Here is a 19,576-nt window from a genome sequence, read left to right on the forward strand (position 1 = left end):
ACTATAATTTAGAATCGTATTATTTTTGGATTTTCTAGTTTAATTTCTGTTTAATTTTATGTAATTATTCTGGAATTTCTGTTTAATCTTCTTATGTACATTAAAGTTAACTACAGAGTGACTGAAAAATAGACCCTCATAAGAACAACATATACTGTTAGGTATACATGCCCGATCTTTAATAAATTGCAAAACCTCCTCAGATGTTTTCGGACAATATTCTTCGTAAGTCGGAGTTGGATCATTTCGTTACTTGTTTTTTGTTGCCAACCATTTAATCGCTCTTTGGTTTGATATAATTCTTCTGATCTTAAATTGTGTACACGTTCTCTAGTTTTCAAATTTTCTCTCTTTATATTCATCATACTATCTTAATTTTTTTATTCTTTCCTTGGTCTTACGTTTTCTTCCTTTTTATATTTATTATCTCTTAATTTGTAATCTTTCCTTGCTTTTAACATTTTCTTCTTGTAGTTTTTTTGAGATATATTTCTTCATCTTATATTTATTTTTCCTGTATGATTGTTTCTTTTTCATTTTTGATTATTCACCAAATAATCCAATAATAAAAACTAAATATTTTACACCGTAAGTTCGAATTTACATTTGAAACCAGTATACAGGAGTTCACTAAATAGAATAGTTTAATTACTATTAACTTTTATTTATACGATACACCAGAAATCTAAAACTTTTGTTAATCAGCAACTCACGAAGATACAAATAATACTGATCTACTAATACGAATAATAAAGGGACTTTTATTCTATCCTAACATTTCACGTAAGATTGTTGAATTAATAATTGTATATGTATTTGAAGTTAATAAAAACTAATATTTCAGCAATTGTGTAACTGTCCACCTTTTTAAGAATTGGAGGATCGTATCTCACTTTCAAATTAAATGAAGTGCAGCAAAAAATGTGTGTATGTAATTTAATAGGCGTACAAGAACGTCAGTGGTGTCCACATCAGATTCTTTCTATACGGATTCCATTTTAATACAAGACTTTATTTTTATCTTAACAACGAATTCTACCGGATGAATTCAGTATGGTACGAAACACCGTTAAGAATGCTGTTTAAAAGTAAGTTATGATACATTTTGTTCATCACATCTCTGTCGTTGAGATCTAGTATATAAATGGTTTGCAAAAAACATTAGATGAAATAATAAATATGTTTATTAGTTGTAATGAAGTAGAAAATTGGTCGAATAAAGTTTAAGCTTGACAGAAAGTATTTTGATTTCATTTTTTGCGTAAAGTTGAAAATGTATGTGAAGTTAATAAAAATTATATTGAAATAAAAATGAAACTACATAGAAGAAAAATGATCGAATGAAAGTTTAAGCTTGACAGTTTAGGATGGAATTGTCCATAGAGTTCCAAGTAGATAAAATCATACTTTCTCCTATACATATTTTTTTGTAAAAAAAAAAAATAATTACTAATTTTGAAAACAAATTTCGGAGACAAATTTCCGTTTTTTCAAAGCGTGTTTGTATCCGTGAAAAGTGTTCAATTGATTATTAAATCATAAATACTTGACGGGATGTATTTTATCTATTTTTTCGTCTTCAAACCAGTCATCTGACTGGTTTGATGCAACTCTCCAATATTCCCTATCTAGTACCAGTCGTTTCATTTCGACATACCCTTACATCCTACATCCCTAACAATTTATTTTACAATTCCTAACGTTGCTTGCCTGCACAATTTTTCCCATCTACCTGATCGTCCATTATCAAAGCGACTATTCCAGGATGCCTTAATATATGTCGCCTATAAGTCTGACTCCTTTTAACTATATTTTTCCAAATGTTTCTTTCGTCATCAATTTGCCGCAACGCCTCTTCATCACTTTATCCACCCATCTGATCTTTTCTCCTGTATCACCACATTTCAAAAGCTTCTAATCTTTTCTTCTCAAGTACTCCGATCGTCCATGTTTCACCATATAAAGCTACGCTCCAAACATACACTTTCAAAAATGTTTTCCTGACGTTTAAATTAATTTTTGATGTAAGAAAATTATATTTCTGACTGAAAGATCGTTTCGCCAGTGCTATACAGCATTTTATATCGCTCCTGCTTCGCCCATATTTAGTAATTCTACTTCCTAAATAAGAAACTTCTTGTACCTCCATCATTTTTTCTCTTAATATTTTTATATTCAGTGGTGATTTTCTTTATTATTTCTTTACTACATATCATTACTTTCGTTTTGTTCATATTTATCTTCATGCTGTAGTTCTTGCATAAGACTTCATCCATTGTTACTTATAAATTTTTTTACTCTCTACAAGAATTACTATATCAGCAAAATGTTGCATCTTTACCTTTTCACCTTGCACAGTTACTTCAGATCTAAATTGTTCTTTAATCATTAACTGCTAGTTCTATGTAAAGTTTAAAAAGTAACTGCAATAGGGAAAATCCTTGTCAGACTCCCTTTTTAATTACGGCTTCTTTCTTATATTCTCTGATTATTACTGCAGTTTGGTTCCTGTAAATATTAGCAATTGTTCCTCTATCTCTATACTTGAATCCTAAATATTTTAAAAAGCTGAACATTTTATTCCAGTCTATATTATCAAATGCCTTTTCTAAGTCTATAAATGCCAAGTATGTTGGTTTGTTTTTCTTTAATCTTCCTTCTACTATTAATCTGAATGGTAAAATTGCTTCCCCTTGTCACTATACTTTACCTGAAACCAAATTGGTCTTCTCCTAACACTTCTCTCTTTTCAGTTCTTCCATACAGAATTCTACTTAATATTTTTAACGTGCAAGTAATTAAGCTAATTGTTCTGCATTCTTCACATTTATCTGTTCCTGCTTTCTTTGCTATTACGACAATAACACTCACTAATGGAATTTCCCCTTTTTTGTAAATATTACACAACAGTTTGTTATAATCTATCTATCGATTAGTAATTCTGCAGATATCTCTTCTATTCCAGGAGCCTTTCTGTCACTCAAATCTTTTTATGCTCTCTTAAATTCAGATCTCAGTATTATATTTCCTTTTTTATCCTCTTTGACTTCCTCTTCAGCCCTGTAGCACCAGTTTCTAATTCATTTCCTCCTTATAACTCTTATTATATTCCATCCACCTAGCGTCCTTTTCTTTCATATTGTAAATCCGTGTACTATCTTTATTTAACATATTTTAGATTTTAATTTATGTAACACAAATTCTCTTTCTAAACTTTCCTGTATGCTCTGTCTATTTTACCAATGATCATTTCTCTTTCCACTTTTGAACACTTTTCTTTAATCCACTCTTCTTTCGCTAATTTGCACTTACTGTTTGTAGTATTTCTTAAGTTCGATAGTTCCTTTTAGTTTCTTCATCATTAACATTCTTATATTTTCTACATTCGTCCATCAGCTGCAAATATATCTTCTGACGTCCAAGGTTATCTACCAGTTCTCTTTGTTCCACCTAAGTTCACTTCTGCTGATTTAAGAATTTCTTTTTTAACATTCTCCCATTCTTCTACATTTTCTATCTTATCTTTTTTACTCAGACCTCTTGCAATATCCTCTTCAAAAAATCTTCTTTACCACCCTTCCTCAAGCTTCTCTAAATTCCACCGATTCATTTGACACCTTTTCTTCAGGTTTTTAAAGTTCAATCTACATTTCATTATCACTAAATTATGGTCACTATCAATGTCTACTCCAGGATATGCTTTGCAGTCAAGGGGTTGATATCTAAATCTTTGTTTAACCATGATGTAATCTATCTGATACATTGCATATCACCAGACCTTTTTTATGTGTATATTCTTCTATTATGATTTTTAAACCGGATACTAGCAATTACAAAATTATACTTCATGCAAAACTCAAGTTCATTCCCTCTTTCATTCCTTTTGCCCAGTCTGTATTCACCCATAATATTTGTTTCCTTTCCTTTTCCCATTTTTTCATTCCAATCTCCAACTATTATTAAATTTTCAACTTCTTTTATGTGTTTAATTGCTTTGTCAATTTCTTTTTATATACACTATATTTCTTAGGTTTTGATTTTATCCTTATTACAATGATTCTATTGCTAAGCTGTTTTAAATATTATACTCTCTTCCCTATCTTCTTGTTCATTATGAAACCTACTCCTGCCTGCCCTTTATTTGATACTGAGTTACTTATTCTAAAATCACCTGATCAAGAGTCATTCTCTCTTCCCACCGAACCACGCCAATTGCTAATACATCTACATTTATTTATCCTATCCATTCTCTTTAAATTTTCTAACCTACCAACTGTTTTTAGACTTCTAACATTCCACACTCTGACTTGTAGAATGTTATTTTTTAATTTTCTGGTGACCCTTTCCTTAGTAGTCCCCCACCCGGAGATCGGAATGGGGAAATAGTTTACCTCTGGAATATTCTACCAAGGAAAGCACCTCCATCTTTGTTACATAAAAATGTAGATAGCTACATTTTCTTGGGAAAAAAAACAGCCGTAGTTTTCCATTGTTTTCAGCTGTACAGTGCTCAGAAGATTGAGTGATGTTGATATGGTCGTTTAAGCCCTCCTGACCTACGCCCTTAAAAAGTACTGAAAGAACTGCTGCCCTCTTTCAGAAATCATTCCTTAGTCTGGCTCTCAACAGATATCTCTCTGATATGATTTGCACCTTCGGTCCAGCTACTCTGTATCACTGAGCACTCAAGCCCCCTCACCATCGGTAAGGTCTCATGATTCATAGAAGTAGTTTATATAGATATATATAAATTTAAGGTTGAAAAATCTCCAAACTAGTACATCAGCTTCATTGAAATTTAAATAGGCAGGTTAAAATTTGAATTGGTTGAGTTGTTCCTGACCGATCAAGATCAGTTCTGAAGTCTAAATATTTTTATAATAGTTGCTGTGGTACTTTGATGCATTCCAATAAAAAAACAAGACTGCTTATCGAAAAACTGTTTAGTGCATAAGATTACAATTTTATTCAGGATTCTTATTTATTTAATAAAATGAATATGAAGGTGTCGAAAAACTCTACTGTAAAGTTTATAGGGGTAGCGTTGCCACCTGTCTGTCATATATCATACTTGCCAGACGAGTGCTAGCTACGCTGCATGATTGTCTTCTTTTGATTTTTGAAGTTAAATTTGAATTGCATAATTTGTTATTAATAATTCATTGTTAATTTGAGTTGCATAAATATCCCGGCTAGCTGTTGAAAGTTATGCAAATCTTTGCCTGCTTTTTACTACCTTGTACAAAGTATCATAATTCGGTTTCCAGATTTCAACAGAAATATCCATTTGACCATCCCTGAATACGTTTTGACTAGTTTCAGCATGACTGTAGGTACGTATCTCTCATAACTATCGCTTTTCAATGATATATCATAAGTGGTACTTCATTTGTTCCAGAGTTATAGTTAAATAAAATTTTTATTTAAAAAAACATTTCGATCTTACAAGGGGAAGGTACATTGGTTCGAATCAGACTTAATTTCCTTTTTTTTTAATTTTTTAATTTTTTTTTAAACATATTGATTTAAATCAATATGTTATTAGTGAAATAAAAATTTACATACTTTTAATTTTTTTTAAAATGTATATATGTAGTTTAATAGGCGTACAAGGAAGTGACATGGTGTACATATTAGATTTTTTTTTATTTTAGCCAAAAAGCAAAATTATACAGTTCTGTTTAGTAAACTGTAATTAGGTTAACATTAGTGTTCTTTTACTGATTTTAATTTTTTTCAGAATGGTGCCACCCAGATAATGTTAAAAATACTGAGTCACTATGGGTGTGGAGTTCAGAAGGTGAAGTTCCACCAAATGCTGTACCTGGAGGTTTTGATGAGGAGCTGTTATATATTGGGAGATCTGTTCATAAAAAAGCATTAATTCCTGGGAAAATTAATAAATCTGAAGGTGTGTGCTGTGTGACTTGGAGAGGTACAGTACATAAAATATCAGAATATGAAGTAAGTTCATATGTAAATAAATAAATCTTTATAATTAATAAAACTATGAATCATTTCTTTATTAAAGTATAACCATCTGTAGTATGTTCTTACATCTATCCAGCTGGCTATGCCCCATGAACATTCCTTTGACTGAATGAGATTTATAAGCCTTTTTTGTAATGATGTGTTCTGTTCTTTACATGGAAAAATAACCATTTTAATATATTTATTTTGCAAATAGATGTTTCGTGTTTTTGTTATTTTGATATTCTAGAATTTAAATTTATAAATACACTATTTTTCTTATAGTTTTTTTTTTTTATTATTACTTTTATTATTATTTTTGTCAGTAATTTAAAGTGTTTCTAAATTATCTTTTGCACATCAGTAAAGTGAATTGATATGGCAGCTATTTTGAAATTTGCTGGCAATAGAATGTTAATTCTTTTATTAAGAATGTTGGTTAAAATATCATCATATGTTTTTTATCTGCCCTATACAAGGTCAGCAACATGTCCGTTTTCATTCTCAATTCCCTGCTTAAAGTTCAAGATTCTGAAAGCTTCCATTTCCTTGTAGGTTATATATCATTTTTACTCTTTTCTGATCTTTCTTTTTGAACCTCTACTGATCCTTCTTGCACTGTTTTAATCTAGCACAGTTTCTTCTCTCACGTTATGTCCTGACCCATTCTGCTTTCCCATTCTGAATTGTTCTGATTAAGATTTATTCTCACTCAATACTCTCATTACTTCTTAATTTTGCACATAATCTGTCAGTTTAATCTTCTTCATGCCCACATTTCAAATCCCTTCAGTCTTTTTTTCTTTTTTTTCTTAAATTATGAATTTTATTAAAAATTTCATCCATTCTTGAGATATGAAATTATGTAGCAAAAACACTAAATTACAAAAAAAAAAGCTTTTTCTGATATTTTTATAAGAACTTTTTTTTATTTTGGATAAAGAATTTACTCGTAAAAATTGTTCTATGTATTTCTGGGAAAATTAATGAAGTTATTTTAGATTCTTTAATTTTTTTAAAAATTATTTACTGCATGATAAGGTTTTTTACAAAAGCATTGAACTCATATATTTGAAAAAAATTATTTCCTTGCCATAAGATTCAAGACAAAATGAAACTAAATTTACCCTGAAAGAAAAACATCCAGCCATTTTATATTGCTGCAGATGAAAAGAATCTGTGGTGTGTGTGTGTGAATATAAAAAACAATTGAGATAATTTAATTCATACATCTGATTGCTCTCAATTAACATAATTTTTAAACTTAAATTTTCTTTTAATAATTTGAAATAAAATCAAAATTATTTTTAATAAAGAAAGAATGATGGTTGCTGTATTTTAATTCTTGTGAAGTCCATATTTTTAAATTTTAAATGGGGGCTTGGTTTATGCATTTTTGATTGGATGAAAAATAATTGATTACCTTTTCTCCTTCGATCTCAACAAATTATTGCAATGCTAATAATTTTTTTTAATTTCTTGATAAAATTAGGAAGAGAGTTCTTTTTAATTTTTACATACAAGTATATGATCCTGCTTCTATTACTTTATGAACCTTATTACAATAATCATACCTACAGTATTAGCAGTATTTAACAGTTGTTTAATAGTAATTAGCTTTTAAGTAAAAGTTAAAAAAAAAAACTTTTTTAACTTCATTGATTTTCTTTATTGGAGCAATGTGTATAAACCCCATCATTTTTTGACATAAGGAATACATTAGTTTGTTCTTTAAATTTTCTACCTCAGTCTTTCTTACAGCTGTAACTTACAAATCTGAGGTGTAAGAGGCATTACTCTGAATTGCTTTCTTTTAGAGTTATGTTATTTGATATACAATCAATTCGAGGCAATTAGAATGATGCCACCTTCATTTAGGTGGACTTAGGCTTATACTAGATCAAGGATACTAGATCAAGGTATTCATTGGTGGTTGGGTTTCAATTGTGAAACCCAACCGAGATGTGTTCATCACACATCTCAGGAATGGTTGACCTGAGACTGTACAAGACTACACTTCATTTACATTCATACACATCATCTCATTCATCCTCTGAAGTAATATCTTAAAGTGGTTCCAGAAGCTAAACAGAAAAAAGAGAGTGCTTAGGATTAATGAACTGAAGATATAAAATAATAATGATGGTGTCCCTTTTTCAGCTACTCTACATTATGCCATTTCAGTAAACAAATAAGCAGTTAATTTTTGTTAGTCTTCAATTAACTTTCTTTTGTTGTTTCCCCCCTTGAATACTAATTGCTAAAAATAATTTGAAAACCACATGGGATTATAATGAAAATATAATCATTAAATCATCAGTCAGTGATGTCCGGTAGGCCTGGAAACAGTTCTTGTGATAATTATAATTGTAATATGCTAAGAATAATTTTGGCACTGGCTCATTTCACAATCAGTTACCAACAACAATTCAATATGTACTTTATTTTAATTTCATTTAATTAATACAGTTATTTTTTATAGTGCTTAATTTGATAAATTCAGAACAAAATGAGGAATTCCTACTGTTCACAGAACTACTAGTTATGCAGAATGTTCAGCTTAGGCCCTATCTCTCAGTAGTTTACATTAAATGCATTAGTTGGTATGAGATGGGTAAAATAATGTGAAAAATGTTGGTATGACTGGAGTTGGAGTGGGGAGGACTGTTTGTTGCCTGCAGATTTCAGTATTGCCAGTCTGTTTCAAGTTGTTTATTAAAATGTGGTTAATTGTTGAAGAACATATATTCATGATGGAAACTTATTTAGAGATGAAATCTCATATTACACATATATTACTATATATTACACAGACACATGTCTGTAAAGGTTCAGGTAGAAATGTGAAAAGGAAGCACCAGTGAAAAGTGTTAAAAAATTGAAGGTTATTAAAAAAGTGAAGGTTAGTTAAAAACATTTGTTAGAAGGTTCAGTGTTAGACCAAAAACATGCTCACACAGGTCAGTTTTAACAATGCAGGTCATACAGAGTATTAAAATATCAGTTACAAGATCTCCTCATAAATCTTTGCAGAAACTAAGCTGGGAAAAGAACATTTCACTAAGATTAGTCCGCACTGTTTTTCATGAGCTAACTAATGCTCATTGTGCTAAAAGGGTTCGTTACTATCAATGGTTTAAGATTTTCATTAGAGTCCATACTGGTATTTTAAATGAACTGTATTTCACGGAGAAGCTTGGTGTTTCACCTTGCACAATACCATTAATAGTCAGAACCACTGGACCTGGGGTACTGAAAACTGCACATTTTCTTTGAATCTGTCCTACTCCCACAAAAAATAGGCTTATTGTGTGTGAAAAAAAACTGTGGATTCTGCCACCTACCAAGAAATTATTCAACAGTTCATAGCTTACTGCAAGAAGAGGATGAGTATGACTGCTGGTTGCAACAGGACAGAGCCACTTGCCACACAGCTCACTCTACTATGGGGTTGCTATAAGATTTTTATGATGGAAGAATTGTTTCTAAAGGATTGTGGTCACAAATATCCCTGATATGATTAGTCCAGACTTTTTTCTGTAGGGTTATTTAAAAGAAATTGGCTATAGGAGCAATCCAAACAGGAATTGAAGAGAAACATTACCAATGCCATCCAGGAAATAGATAGTGTACAGCTAACAATAGTAACCAGGAACATAATCAAATGTGTTGAAAGTGCATAGAAGTGAATGGACATAATTTTCAACATGTTCTTATAAATCATTATATAAGTGTTTGCCAATAAACTATTATTTACAAACCTAACTAAGAGAGGTTTCATTTAATTTTAACATCTTTTATAATTTACTAAGTTAAAATATTTTTACAGTTAAGTAAGTGCATATAATAACTTCTTTTTCTGCCATCATGAAGATTCTTTCTGGCTGTAATGTAGTCTGGGTACCAGATTCAGATGGTTCAGTCCCCTGTGAGGCCTTACCAGCAGGAAAATCAGAGATTGGTGAAGTATTGTATGTAGGAAGAGTTAAGCATAATGGAGCTACCATTATTGGAAAGGTAACTGTTACTGTTGGTAAAATTATTTTCCTAAATTAAAAACTTAGATTATAGCGATATAAAATATAAACTAATCATTGAAGTGATTCATTTAAATAAAAATTGAATTTAGTTGAAAAATTGCATCAGGGTAGGGTTTGACTATGCCAAAATGCTGGTGACAAAAATATTGCTTTCAAGAATGAACCCTCACTTGAAGGAGGGAGAGGGGAAGATTGATTCACACATCACTCCATTAGGCATGCTTGATTTTAGCTGACAACTTTCAGTGAATGCTGGTGGAGGAACAGCACTAAATCTTATTTTCAACCTACATTGGAATGTGGGTAGAAGGTTGAGATTCAGGATGAATCAGGTATTTCTCAGCAGGATGAGATTTTTACAAGGGAGCAAATTGTACAGTGAAAGTGATATTTCATGCTACATTGTGAAATGAACCATAAAAAAACATATCAACTTACCTATCCATTACATTTTATATTATCTCTATTCCAAAGGTAAAAAGTAATTGCTTATTTATTTCATTTTCTAGTACCTGCAAGCTTATGACCAGTTACAAGCTACCTTACTTAGTTCATTTTTATAACGTGAAATAAATATATTATTGCTTATGAAAAATCTGAAATCCAACTCTGATTTGAGCCCAGAAACTTTCTGATGTAAGGCTAGGAGCTGCAAAGTAAAACTCTGTCAGCTGATGTAATTTTTGGTGACTTTTTTGGGTTAAGGAGACAACTTAGAAAATAGTTGAAAGGTGTGTTGGATTTGAATTTTGTCTGTTCATTTAATATATTAGTTGTCATTTTTGTATATTTCATATCATTTTGGTCCTGGTTACTGATTCTCTGGTTCTCTGGTTACTGATTCTCTGGTTACTGTGGAGTATTCATTCTATCTTTGTGTCCATATGTCCAGTGTAGAACATAGTCCAGCTGAAACAATAAAGTTTATTTATTCCAGAGCTTTATATTTGATTAGTGATTGTTTCTGTGTTCTTTTTTTTGTTCTGGAGGCTGCACTACCCAAAAAATCCCCACCTGACAATTCTTTCCCCGAAAATAATGGTGTTGCCAGTAATAATATGCCACTTACAGGGTTGAATATAACTTAAGGAAGATATGTTACAATTTCTTTAGGTGATGAAAGCATTTCCTTTCTTATTAGTCCTGGTATCAGATGCTTGTTACATTGAGAAAGCTACACCAATTTGAGGAGGAACTTGTAGCCTATATTAGGGTCATTAAAATTTTTTTGTTTATATCATCTAACACTTACGTTCTCTTTTTTCAGGTCCAGAGAATTCATGATGTGTGTTACATAGCATATGACGGGCAAGAAATATCTTATTCTGATTATGAAGTATTGGTAGTAAAGTAGAATGAAAACAGTTCTTATTGAACAAGAGTTTTACAGAAAAGTAAAAACCTTCTTTTTTAAAATTGAAATTAAAATGATAAAAAAGATAATAATTTTAAAATGATAATAAAATCATAACTTATTTAATTTATCAATAGGGTTATTTAATTAAACAAAAATTTACATTAATATTTAAAGTAAAAGAACAGTAAAGTAGATATATTTCTATATAAATGAGGTAAAAATAATTAAAATTATTTAAAGAAAGCTCTTTAAAAGGAAATAATAGTAATAATAATTACTTTCTCAAATATCTTCAGATTTCAAACTTTCAAAGTCAGCACCAAATTAAAAATAAATAAAACCACTTATTAACCTTTACATTGGCTTCAATTCAAAAAATCATCATTTAAAGAATTGAAAATGTATTATGTTTATTTCACGGTTCTTTTTTAAATTTGTTTTATTCTTACTTTCCTGGTTATGTAGTTCATATTGTAGTCCATATTGTGTAGGTGAAATATGCTAATCAAATCAAATTTTGCATATTATACTTTTGTTTTAGATCTTGACATTTCATGACCCCTCTAACTAACTAAACACAAACTTAGTATTGTATATACATTGACCTGTTTTTTGCTTGATATCTATAGGCTAGATAATCTGAAATAGATGAAATTCACATAATAATTTTTGTATATCGGACATTGATACCATTAAGTTTGGTCCCTATCAATCAGCATAGCAGTAAAATAAAATGGACTTTATGGTTACCATCCATCTCAAAATTTTATTCAGTAATAGATAAATATTTTCATATAATTTATGTAGCTAAAATTTCATCTCTTAGGTAGCTAAAATACTATCTGATGGTGTTGGGTCTTATTCAAACCCCCTAAAAAGAGGGAGAGCAAACATATTTGTAAACTTATTACATAATTAATATATCTCATTCACTCTTAATTCATTCAATTTTGGCACTGCCTTCTTTAATTCAAAATTTTTTATTTAATGAAATTTCAGTAGTATACTTTGATTAGTATAAAACGATATAAGGATTCTAAGCCCATATGTCAGTAGTTTAATATCGAACTTAGCAACCTCCACTTGGTCAGAATTTTACACTACAACAGAAAAATTTAATACTTATTTCCCCATAGAGAAGCAACAAAAGTAATTTTTCCAAAACTTACCTTCATGCATCAGAAACACATCTTTAAAATCACAAATCCATAATATATACAGATTATAAAGTTATTTGTAATTAAAATCTGGAAACTGCTGTTTTTGAAACTAAAGTTAGGAGATTGTTTACTTTGAAACTGAAACATGAGGACATTGGATTTGATCCTGATACAAAAAAATCATATAAAAATAGGGATCATAGTTATTATCTTCCAGTAAATAATAAAAATAATAGTACTAATGAATGAACAAAAATGATCAGCCTCTAGAGAAGATGGCACAATTAAAGCTATTAATGAAATAAACAGACATATATAAATTGATGCAGAAAGTTTATCATAAAAAAAAAAAAAACATTGAAAGCTAAATTGTCTTATATGAACACATTAAACTAAACTCTCCAGGAACAAAAATATAACTGTTAAGAATGTTATGTTAATTGTAATTACAATTACAAAATATTCTTAAATTCAAAAATTATGGTTTTAAAAAAAAATCAAATTCAAACTTTATGGTTTTAAAATTGAAATAGTACAGCTAAAAATATGCGGCTTGTAGACCTCTGATTATTCATATTTTGATAACATTCATATTTAAAAATAAGATCAACAAAAATATTTCACAAGGCAACTTATCATTGAGTACTTCAGTTAGTAACATCTTCAAGTGAATATTTATTTTAAGTTAGTACATCTTTAAAATTTAATTCAAAGAAAAATACTAAACTTATACTGCAGTGATTTCATTAGTTTCTGGGACATTTTCAAATTGTTTTTTCTTCCTCAGGAACTGCAGGAAATCCTGATAAGACAGTACTTTCACATAATACTGCAGCTCATCATTATTTTTCCAGTCCTTATCATAATGAGTCAGAAGCAATTTTGAAACATCAGCAAGTTTTGCATGATTGATATTATTTATGTTACCTTATCTATTACAGGATTATTACCTCTCGGACAATTAAAAAAAAGCTTTTGCTCTTAATTTATACACATGCTTTGTCATTGTAATAAAGTACTCTCCTTGTGGTTTTTCCTTAATCAATTTTTCAACAAGCTGAAGACATGTAGAATAGACAATACGGACCACAAAATTGCAAATTAAATTTAAAAAACATATATTTCTAAAAAAAGAGCTTTTTACTTTGACATCATCTGTAACATGTTGGTCATACATTTTAAATAATTTGTTATGTTTAATTTGGAAGGTAAATATTTCCTGACGCTAGAATAAGACAGTAATGCGATTCTACACACTGGAGAGAACATAACAACTAATCATTGAATTTTGTTTACCTTCATACAACTTTTTCTATCATCTCCTTGTTTCTCAAATGGAGACATTCCCAAAACAGCAAAGTTTTTCATAATATAATCAATTCTTGTGCATGTAATATTAAAAAATTGAGAAATGTTTTTTGACAGACTGTATCAGTTTAATATAAAAACTTTGTTTTATATTTTTTATTTAAAGTCTTGCAACTTCAGTTTTATTTGAATAAAATCATTTACAAACAATCATTATATCATTCATTGTTAAGTTTTAAACATTGAAATGCCTTCATATTGTGATTGCAAGTGGAATATTGTGGCTAAGTACCTGAAAAATATTAACAATTGAATGTTTGATTTTAGAATGAAGCAAGGCACATTTTATCTAGAGACTGAAACGTTCCCAGAAAGTTTAGGGTTAGGTCTATATCTCACTACATTTCTTTGAATCTCCTTTTGTCCCTAAATTAACTGCATTTCAGTCAGTGTTTTTACATGATGTTATTAGGTTCTAATTACAGTTTTCAATAAAAATTTTACTGCTCTAACTCTAATACTTTTGCAGATAGAATATTTTTTCATTTTTAAAACAGAGCTAAAAAAACCTGTTTTTCCAACTAAATTATTTTTGAATACTGTTTGTTCTAAGCTATGAAACTTTTACTGCAGCTTTATGGCATAAAGATCATAAAATAATAATACAATCTGGGGAAAAAGATTCCCACTCATTTGGTCGCCTCTCAAACACAATTTTTTTTTTTCAGGAAATTCAGTGGCAAAATTGGGCATTTACGTTCCGCGATAACTCGATTGGTAATACTTAGACCTGTTCTGACTATTAACTGTTTTCTTTGTTTCTTGTTTGTGACGGATCGGATGTGCGCGCATTCTCTCGTGACGTTGATCAGACCCGGTGTTTATAGCCTCGCTACACTTTACGTTTTGTGAAAGTAAATTCTTCGGAAATGGGTGATCAACTAAGTCTGAAGAAACAAAGTGGCAAATTATTGGTATGCACAAGTGCGGGTAACTCTTTTTTTTTTATGTTTAGCCTCCGGAACCACCATAAGGTATTACTTAAGAGAATGAATGACGATGATACGTATGAAGCGTAGTCTTGTTCACTCTCAGGTCGACCATTCCTGAGGCGTGTGGTTAATTGAAACCCAACCACCAAAGAACACCAGTATCTACGATCTAGTAGTCAAATCCGTAAAAAAGTAACTGCCTTTACTAGGATTTGAACCTTGAACACTCGACTTTGAAATCAGCTGATTCGCGGTGACGAGTTAACCACTAGAGCAGCCCGGTGGACTAACTCTTACAGATCAATAACATCTAGTCTTAATTTGTCAAAAATGTGAGTTGACTACAGTGAGTTGTTTTAAGGAAGCCGACATTGTCATTGAAACCTCGCCAAGTGGCAGACCGTGCAAAACCTCGTCCCCTCGACCTATTTTTGGTTCTAAAGTTTGATAGTTTTCATACTGTATTTTTAATGTCATGATATCCAATAACAAGTTTTTTATTGTTTTAAGTTTTTTCCATTTAAAACCCAATTGCTGTAGTTTTCTTCTTAGGCTTCTTTTACTTCCTGAAAATCCTATGAATCTTTTAGACATACCAAAATTTTGGAATGTTGAGCAACTGTTTTTCTTTCACATGATGAAGTTTGTTTACAATCTTTCTCACTACACACATGTTGAAATTATCTAGGCCTGTTCCCGGTTTGCTGCAGATTTTATATTTTCTTGGTGTACTGAAAGAAGTAGAAGCCTCTGATGGGTTTTCTTGTAATTTTTTTAATAACTTCTTTTTCTGTTTCATTACTCTTTGAACTTGTTATCATGATATTTTACACCCAACTACTGTTCTTTCTTCACACTTTTGAATAATGTAGTTGTCGTCATTTCCCAACTTTCCAAATTTACTTATTAATTCTTTCATGAATTTGCACAAAACTTACCCTTTGGTGACAAAATTACCATGAGAGCTTCAGGATCATCAACATTAAATCTGGGAAACTTCTGTGATATATAAAATAAATATATGAGATCATCATGATGAGCTGGTCCTAAAAATATAATTTGAAAATAAAATACAAATTTTTTATTAAAAGACTAATAGAAATCAATCAAAAAAATTAAATCTGCACTGTTTACTTTAACACAAAAACATTTAATTAATTTTAATTGTTTTTATTAAAAATAAAAAAATATATTTAGTATAAAATATATTCTTTAGGCAAACTCCAATAGTCAATATATTATTTGAAGAGTTATTGCAGCTATTAATAATAATTTATAAATTTCACATACCCATTATTAAAAAGAAAAAGACTAGTGCTGTCTTTTTCTATAAACTAAAAGAAATAACCATTAATCAGCTTCAGCACAGTGTCTCTCCAGTGTAACAATCTTTTTTCTTAACTTTACATTTATTTCATTAGCAAAAGAAGGTTACCACTATATCTTTTTATATATTACAACTTTTAACATTTATAAAAATAATTTCCAACATATGATATAAAGTTTGATACAAATAAACCATAAAAAATAAAACAAATTAACCATAAGTATTTGCAAAACTAATGATTGATCTGCTGAACTGATGCATACCTGTAATATAGGCTAGGCTAACTTAGTAAACATAATTAATTTTATTCATTAATTACCATTTAAATAAAAAAAGCAAATCATCAAATCAAGTTCTAGCTTATTAAAACATCTATTATTTAACTCTGTTAAATTAGGAAGTTTACATATAATATGAAAAATTTTCTCATTTCTATCATATAAAGAAGAAAATATGATTTGTTATCTATATTATAATTTGTTGTCTATATTTATGTAAAATGATTATTTTCAATTATGTAGACGCAATTGATTTTACTATGCTGTTGATGTTTAAAAAACATGTAATTAAGTTTAAATTCATGTATTAAATGTTCTGCTATTGTCCTTAAAATGTCATCTATTTTAATTCCACAAATAAGTTCATCATGAAATTACATCATTTGTAACCCAATCTTCTAATCCTTGAACAATTTTAAAAACCTGGTTGATGAAATTGGATACATTATATACCTAATTATAATGCAATTTGAGGGAGACCTTTTTCTTTTTGTCTTTAACCTCTGGGACCATTGTTAGATATTACTTCAGAGGATGAGATGAATGACAATTTTTGTAGTGTCTGAAAATGCCATTTTTGACTGAGATTTGAACCCGAAACCTCTGGATGAAATGTTGAGATGCTACCACTCGTGCCATGGCACCCGGAATTTGAAGGAGAATAAGAATATTAGTTTCCAGATAAATAACAAAATAAGGTGAAATTGCAGATAAATTAAAACAAATTTTTACAAAAAGATTTAAATGGAATATAAGATTCTTATTAATGTTATGAAAGCCCTAAATTTGGACCTGATAACAAATAATATACCTTATTACAGAAGTTTAAATTTTGATGAAAATTAGATTCTTATTTAGAATTATCTGATAAGCATATTTAATCTTCACACTTCTTTCTAAAAACTTAAAGAATAAATTAATGGTTACAACTTCAAAATATTTTAATTAACCACATTATCGTTTATTTTTGAAAATCCAACATTCAGATTTTTAAGCCTTACCATGATATCTAGAAACTATCCCCCTGGATTTATTCAAATTATAATACATTTTACTCAAGCAGTATGTTATTAGTGTTAATCATGCATTGCAAAGCAAACCTACTTTGAGCCAAGTTGTCTGCACGTGCAAAGACATTAAATTTATATTATTGTTACCTATACATAGATGCCTCCTTTTTTTTTGTCTGCATCAAACCAGTCAACTAGTAAACCAAGTGCTAGTTGTTTAATTTTGATATTCCCCCTACATCCTACATCCCTAACAATTTGTTTTACATACTGACTGAAAGCTCATTTCAACTGTGCTATGCAGTATTTTATATTGTTCCACCTTCATCCATCTTTAGTAATTCTACTTCCTAAATAACAAAATTCTTCTACCTGCATAATCTTTTCCCTTCCTATTTTTATATTCAGTGGTACATCTACATTATTTCTACTACATTTCATTACTTTTCTTTTGTTCTTGTTTATTTTCATATGTAGGACTTCATCCATGCCGTTCATTGTTTTTTCTTGATCTTTTTTACTCTCGGCTAGAATTACTATATCAGCAAATTGTAGCATCTTTATCTTTTCACCTTGTACTGTTACTCCAGATCTAAATTGTTCTTTAACATCATAAATTGCTAGTTCTATGTAAAAATTAAAAAGTAATGGTAATGGGGAACTTAATTGTCCCCGACAAAGGGACATTCCCTTCAAAAAGGGGACTCCCTTTTTTTATTATGGCTTCTTTCTTATTATTATTACTGTTGTTGTTTGGTTCCTGTAAATGTCAGCAATTTTTCTTCTATATCTATATTTCAACCCTAATTTTTTTAAATGCTGAACATTTTATTCTAGTCTACGTTATTGAATACCTTTTCTAGGTCTAAATAAATGCCAAGTTTGTTGGTTTGTTTTTCTTTAATCTTCCTTCTATTTTAATCTGAGCGCTAAAATTGCTTCCTTGTCCCTATACATTTCCTGAAACCAAATTGGTCTTACCCTTTTCCATAAATATTGCACATCAGTTTGTGTAATCTATCTGTCGCTTCCTCTCTGCGCTGTGCAGTAATTCTGCAGATATTTCGTCTATTCCAGGAGCCTTTCTGCCATTCAAATCTTTTAATGCTCTCTTAAATTCAGATCTCTGAATTTCTCTCCTCTTTGAAGTTTCTCCTCTTTCATCCTCTTAGACTTCCTCTTCTTCCTGTATAACACCATTTTCTAATTCATTTTCTCCGTATAACTCTTCAATATATTCCACACATCTATCAACCTTTCTTTTTGTATTATAAAATGGTTAACCATCTCTGTTTTAACACATTATTAGATTTTAATTTATGTACCAGAAAATTTTCCTTAATTTTTCTGTATGGTCAGTCTATTTTACCAATGATCATTTCTCTTTTCACTTCTGAACACTTTTCTTTAATCCACTCTTCTTTCACTAATTTGCACTTCCCATTAATAGTATTTCTTAATGAATAGGTTAAAGAATAGGTTCTTTTTCATCACTAGGTCTTTTTATATGTCTAGTCTTTTTATACTTTCTACACTCATCCATCAGCTGCAATATATCCTCTGATATCCAAGGTTGTCTACCAATTCTCTTTGTTCCGCCTAAGTTCATTTCTGCTGATTTAAGAATTTCCTTATTAAAATTCTTCCATTCTTCTCTACATTTTCTACCTTATCTTTTATACTCAGACCTCTTCAAAAATCCTTTTTACCTCCTCTTCCTCAAGCTTTTCTAAATTCCACAGATTCATCTGACACCTTTTTCTTCAGATTTTTGAAATCCAATCTACATTTCATTATCACCAAATTTATGGTTGCTATTAATGTCTGCTCCTGGATATGCTTTGCAGTCGACGAGTTGATTTTTAAATTTTTGTTTAACCATGATATAATTTATCTGATACCTTGCACTATTATTCCATGTGCATATTCTTCTATTTTGATTTTTAGACTGGGTGTTGACAGTTACTAAATTAGACTTTGTGCAAAACTCGAGTTGGTCCTCTCTTTCATTCCTTTTGCCCAGCTTGTATTCAACCACAATATTTCCTTCTTTGCCTTTCCCAATGCTTATATTCCAATCTCCAATTATTATGAAATTCCCATTTATGTGTTTAACTACTTCTACCTCATCATC

General features: G+C 30.0%; 1 protein-coding gene across 4 annotated transcripts in view; it reads left to right on the forward strand.

Moving 5' to 3' along the window:
* The window catches only part of LOC142321769 (uncharacterized), a 52,232-nt gene that overhangs the window by 3,288 nt on the left and 29,368 nt on the right, over nucleotides 1-19,576 (forward strand). For 2 of the 4 annotated variants that reach the window (XM_075360138.1, XM_075360137.1), the window contains exons 2-4: nucleotides 5,741-5,964; nucleotides 9,844-9,987; nucleotides 11,278-11,404. In XM_075360138.1, the coding sequence (XP_075216253.1) occupies nucleotides 5,741-5,964; nucleotides 9,844-9,987; nucleotides 11,278-11,364 (455 nt within the window). In that variant the 3' untranslated portion in view covers nucleotides 11,365-11,404. The remainder of the gene's footprint in view (nucleotides 1-5,740; nucleotides 5,965-9,843; nucleotides 9,988-11,277; nucleotides 11,405-19,576) is intronic. The other 2 variants (XM_075360141.1, XM_075360140.1) reach the window with 2 other exon arrangements.

Source organism: Lycorma delicatula, chromosome 3, assembly GCF_047948215.1.
Source record: "Lycorma delicatula isolate Av1 chromosome 3, ASM4794821v1, whole genome shotgun sequence".
In the NCBI taxonomy this organism is placed as follows: domain Eukaryota; kingdom Metazoa; phylum Arthropoda; class Insecta; order Hemiptera; family Fulgoridae; genus Lycorma; species Lycorma delicatula.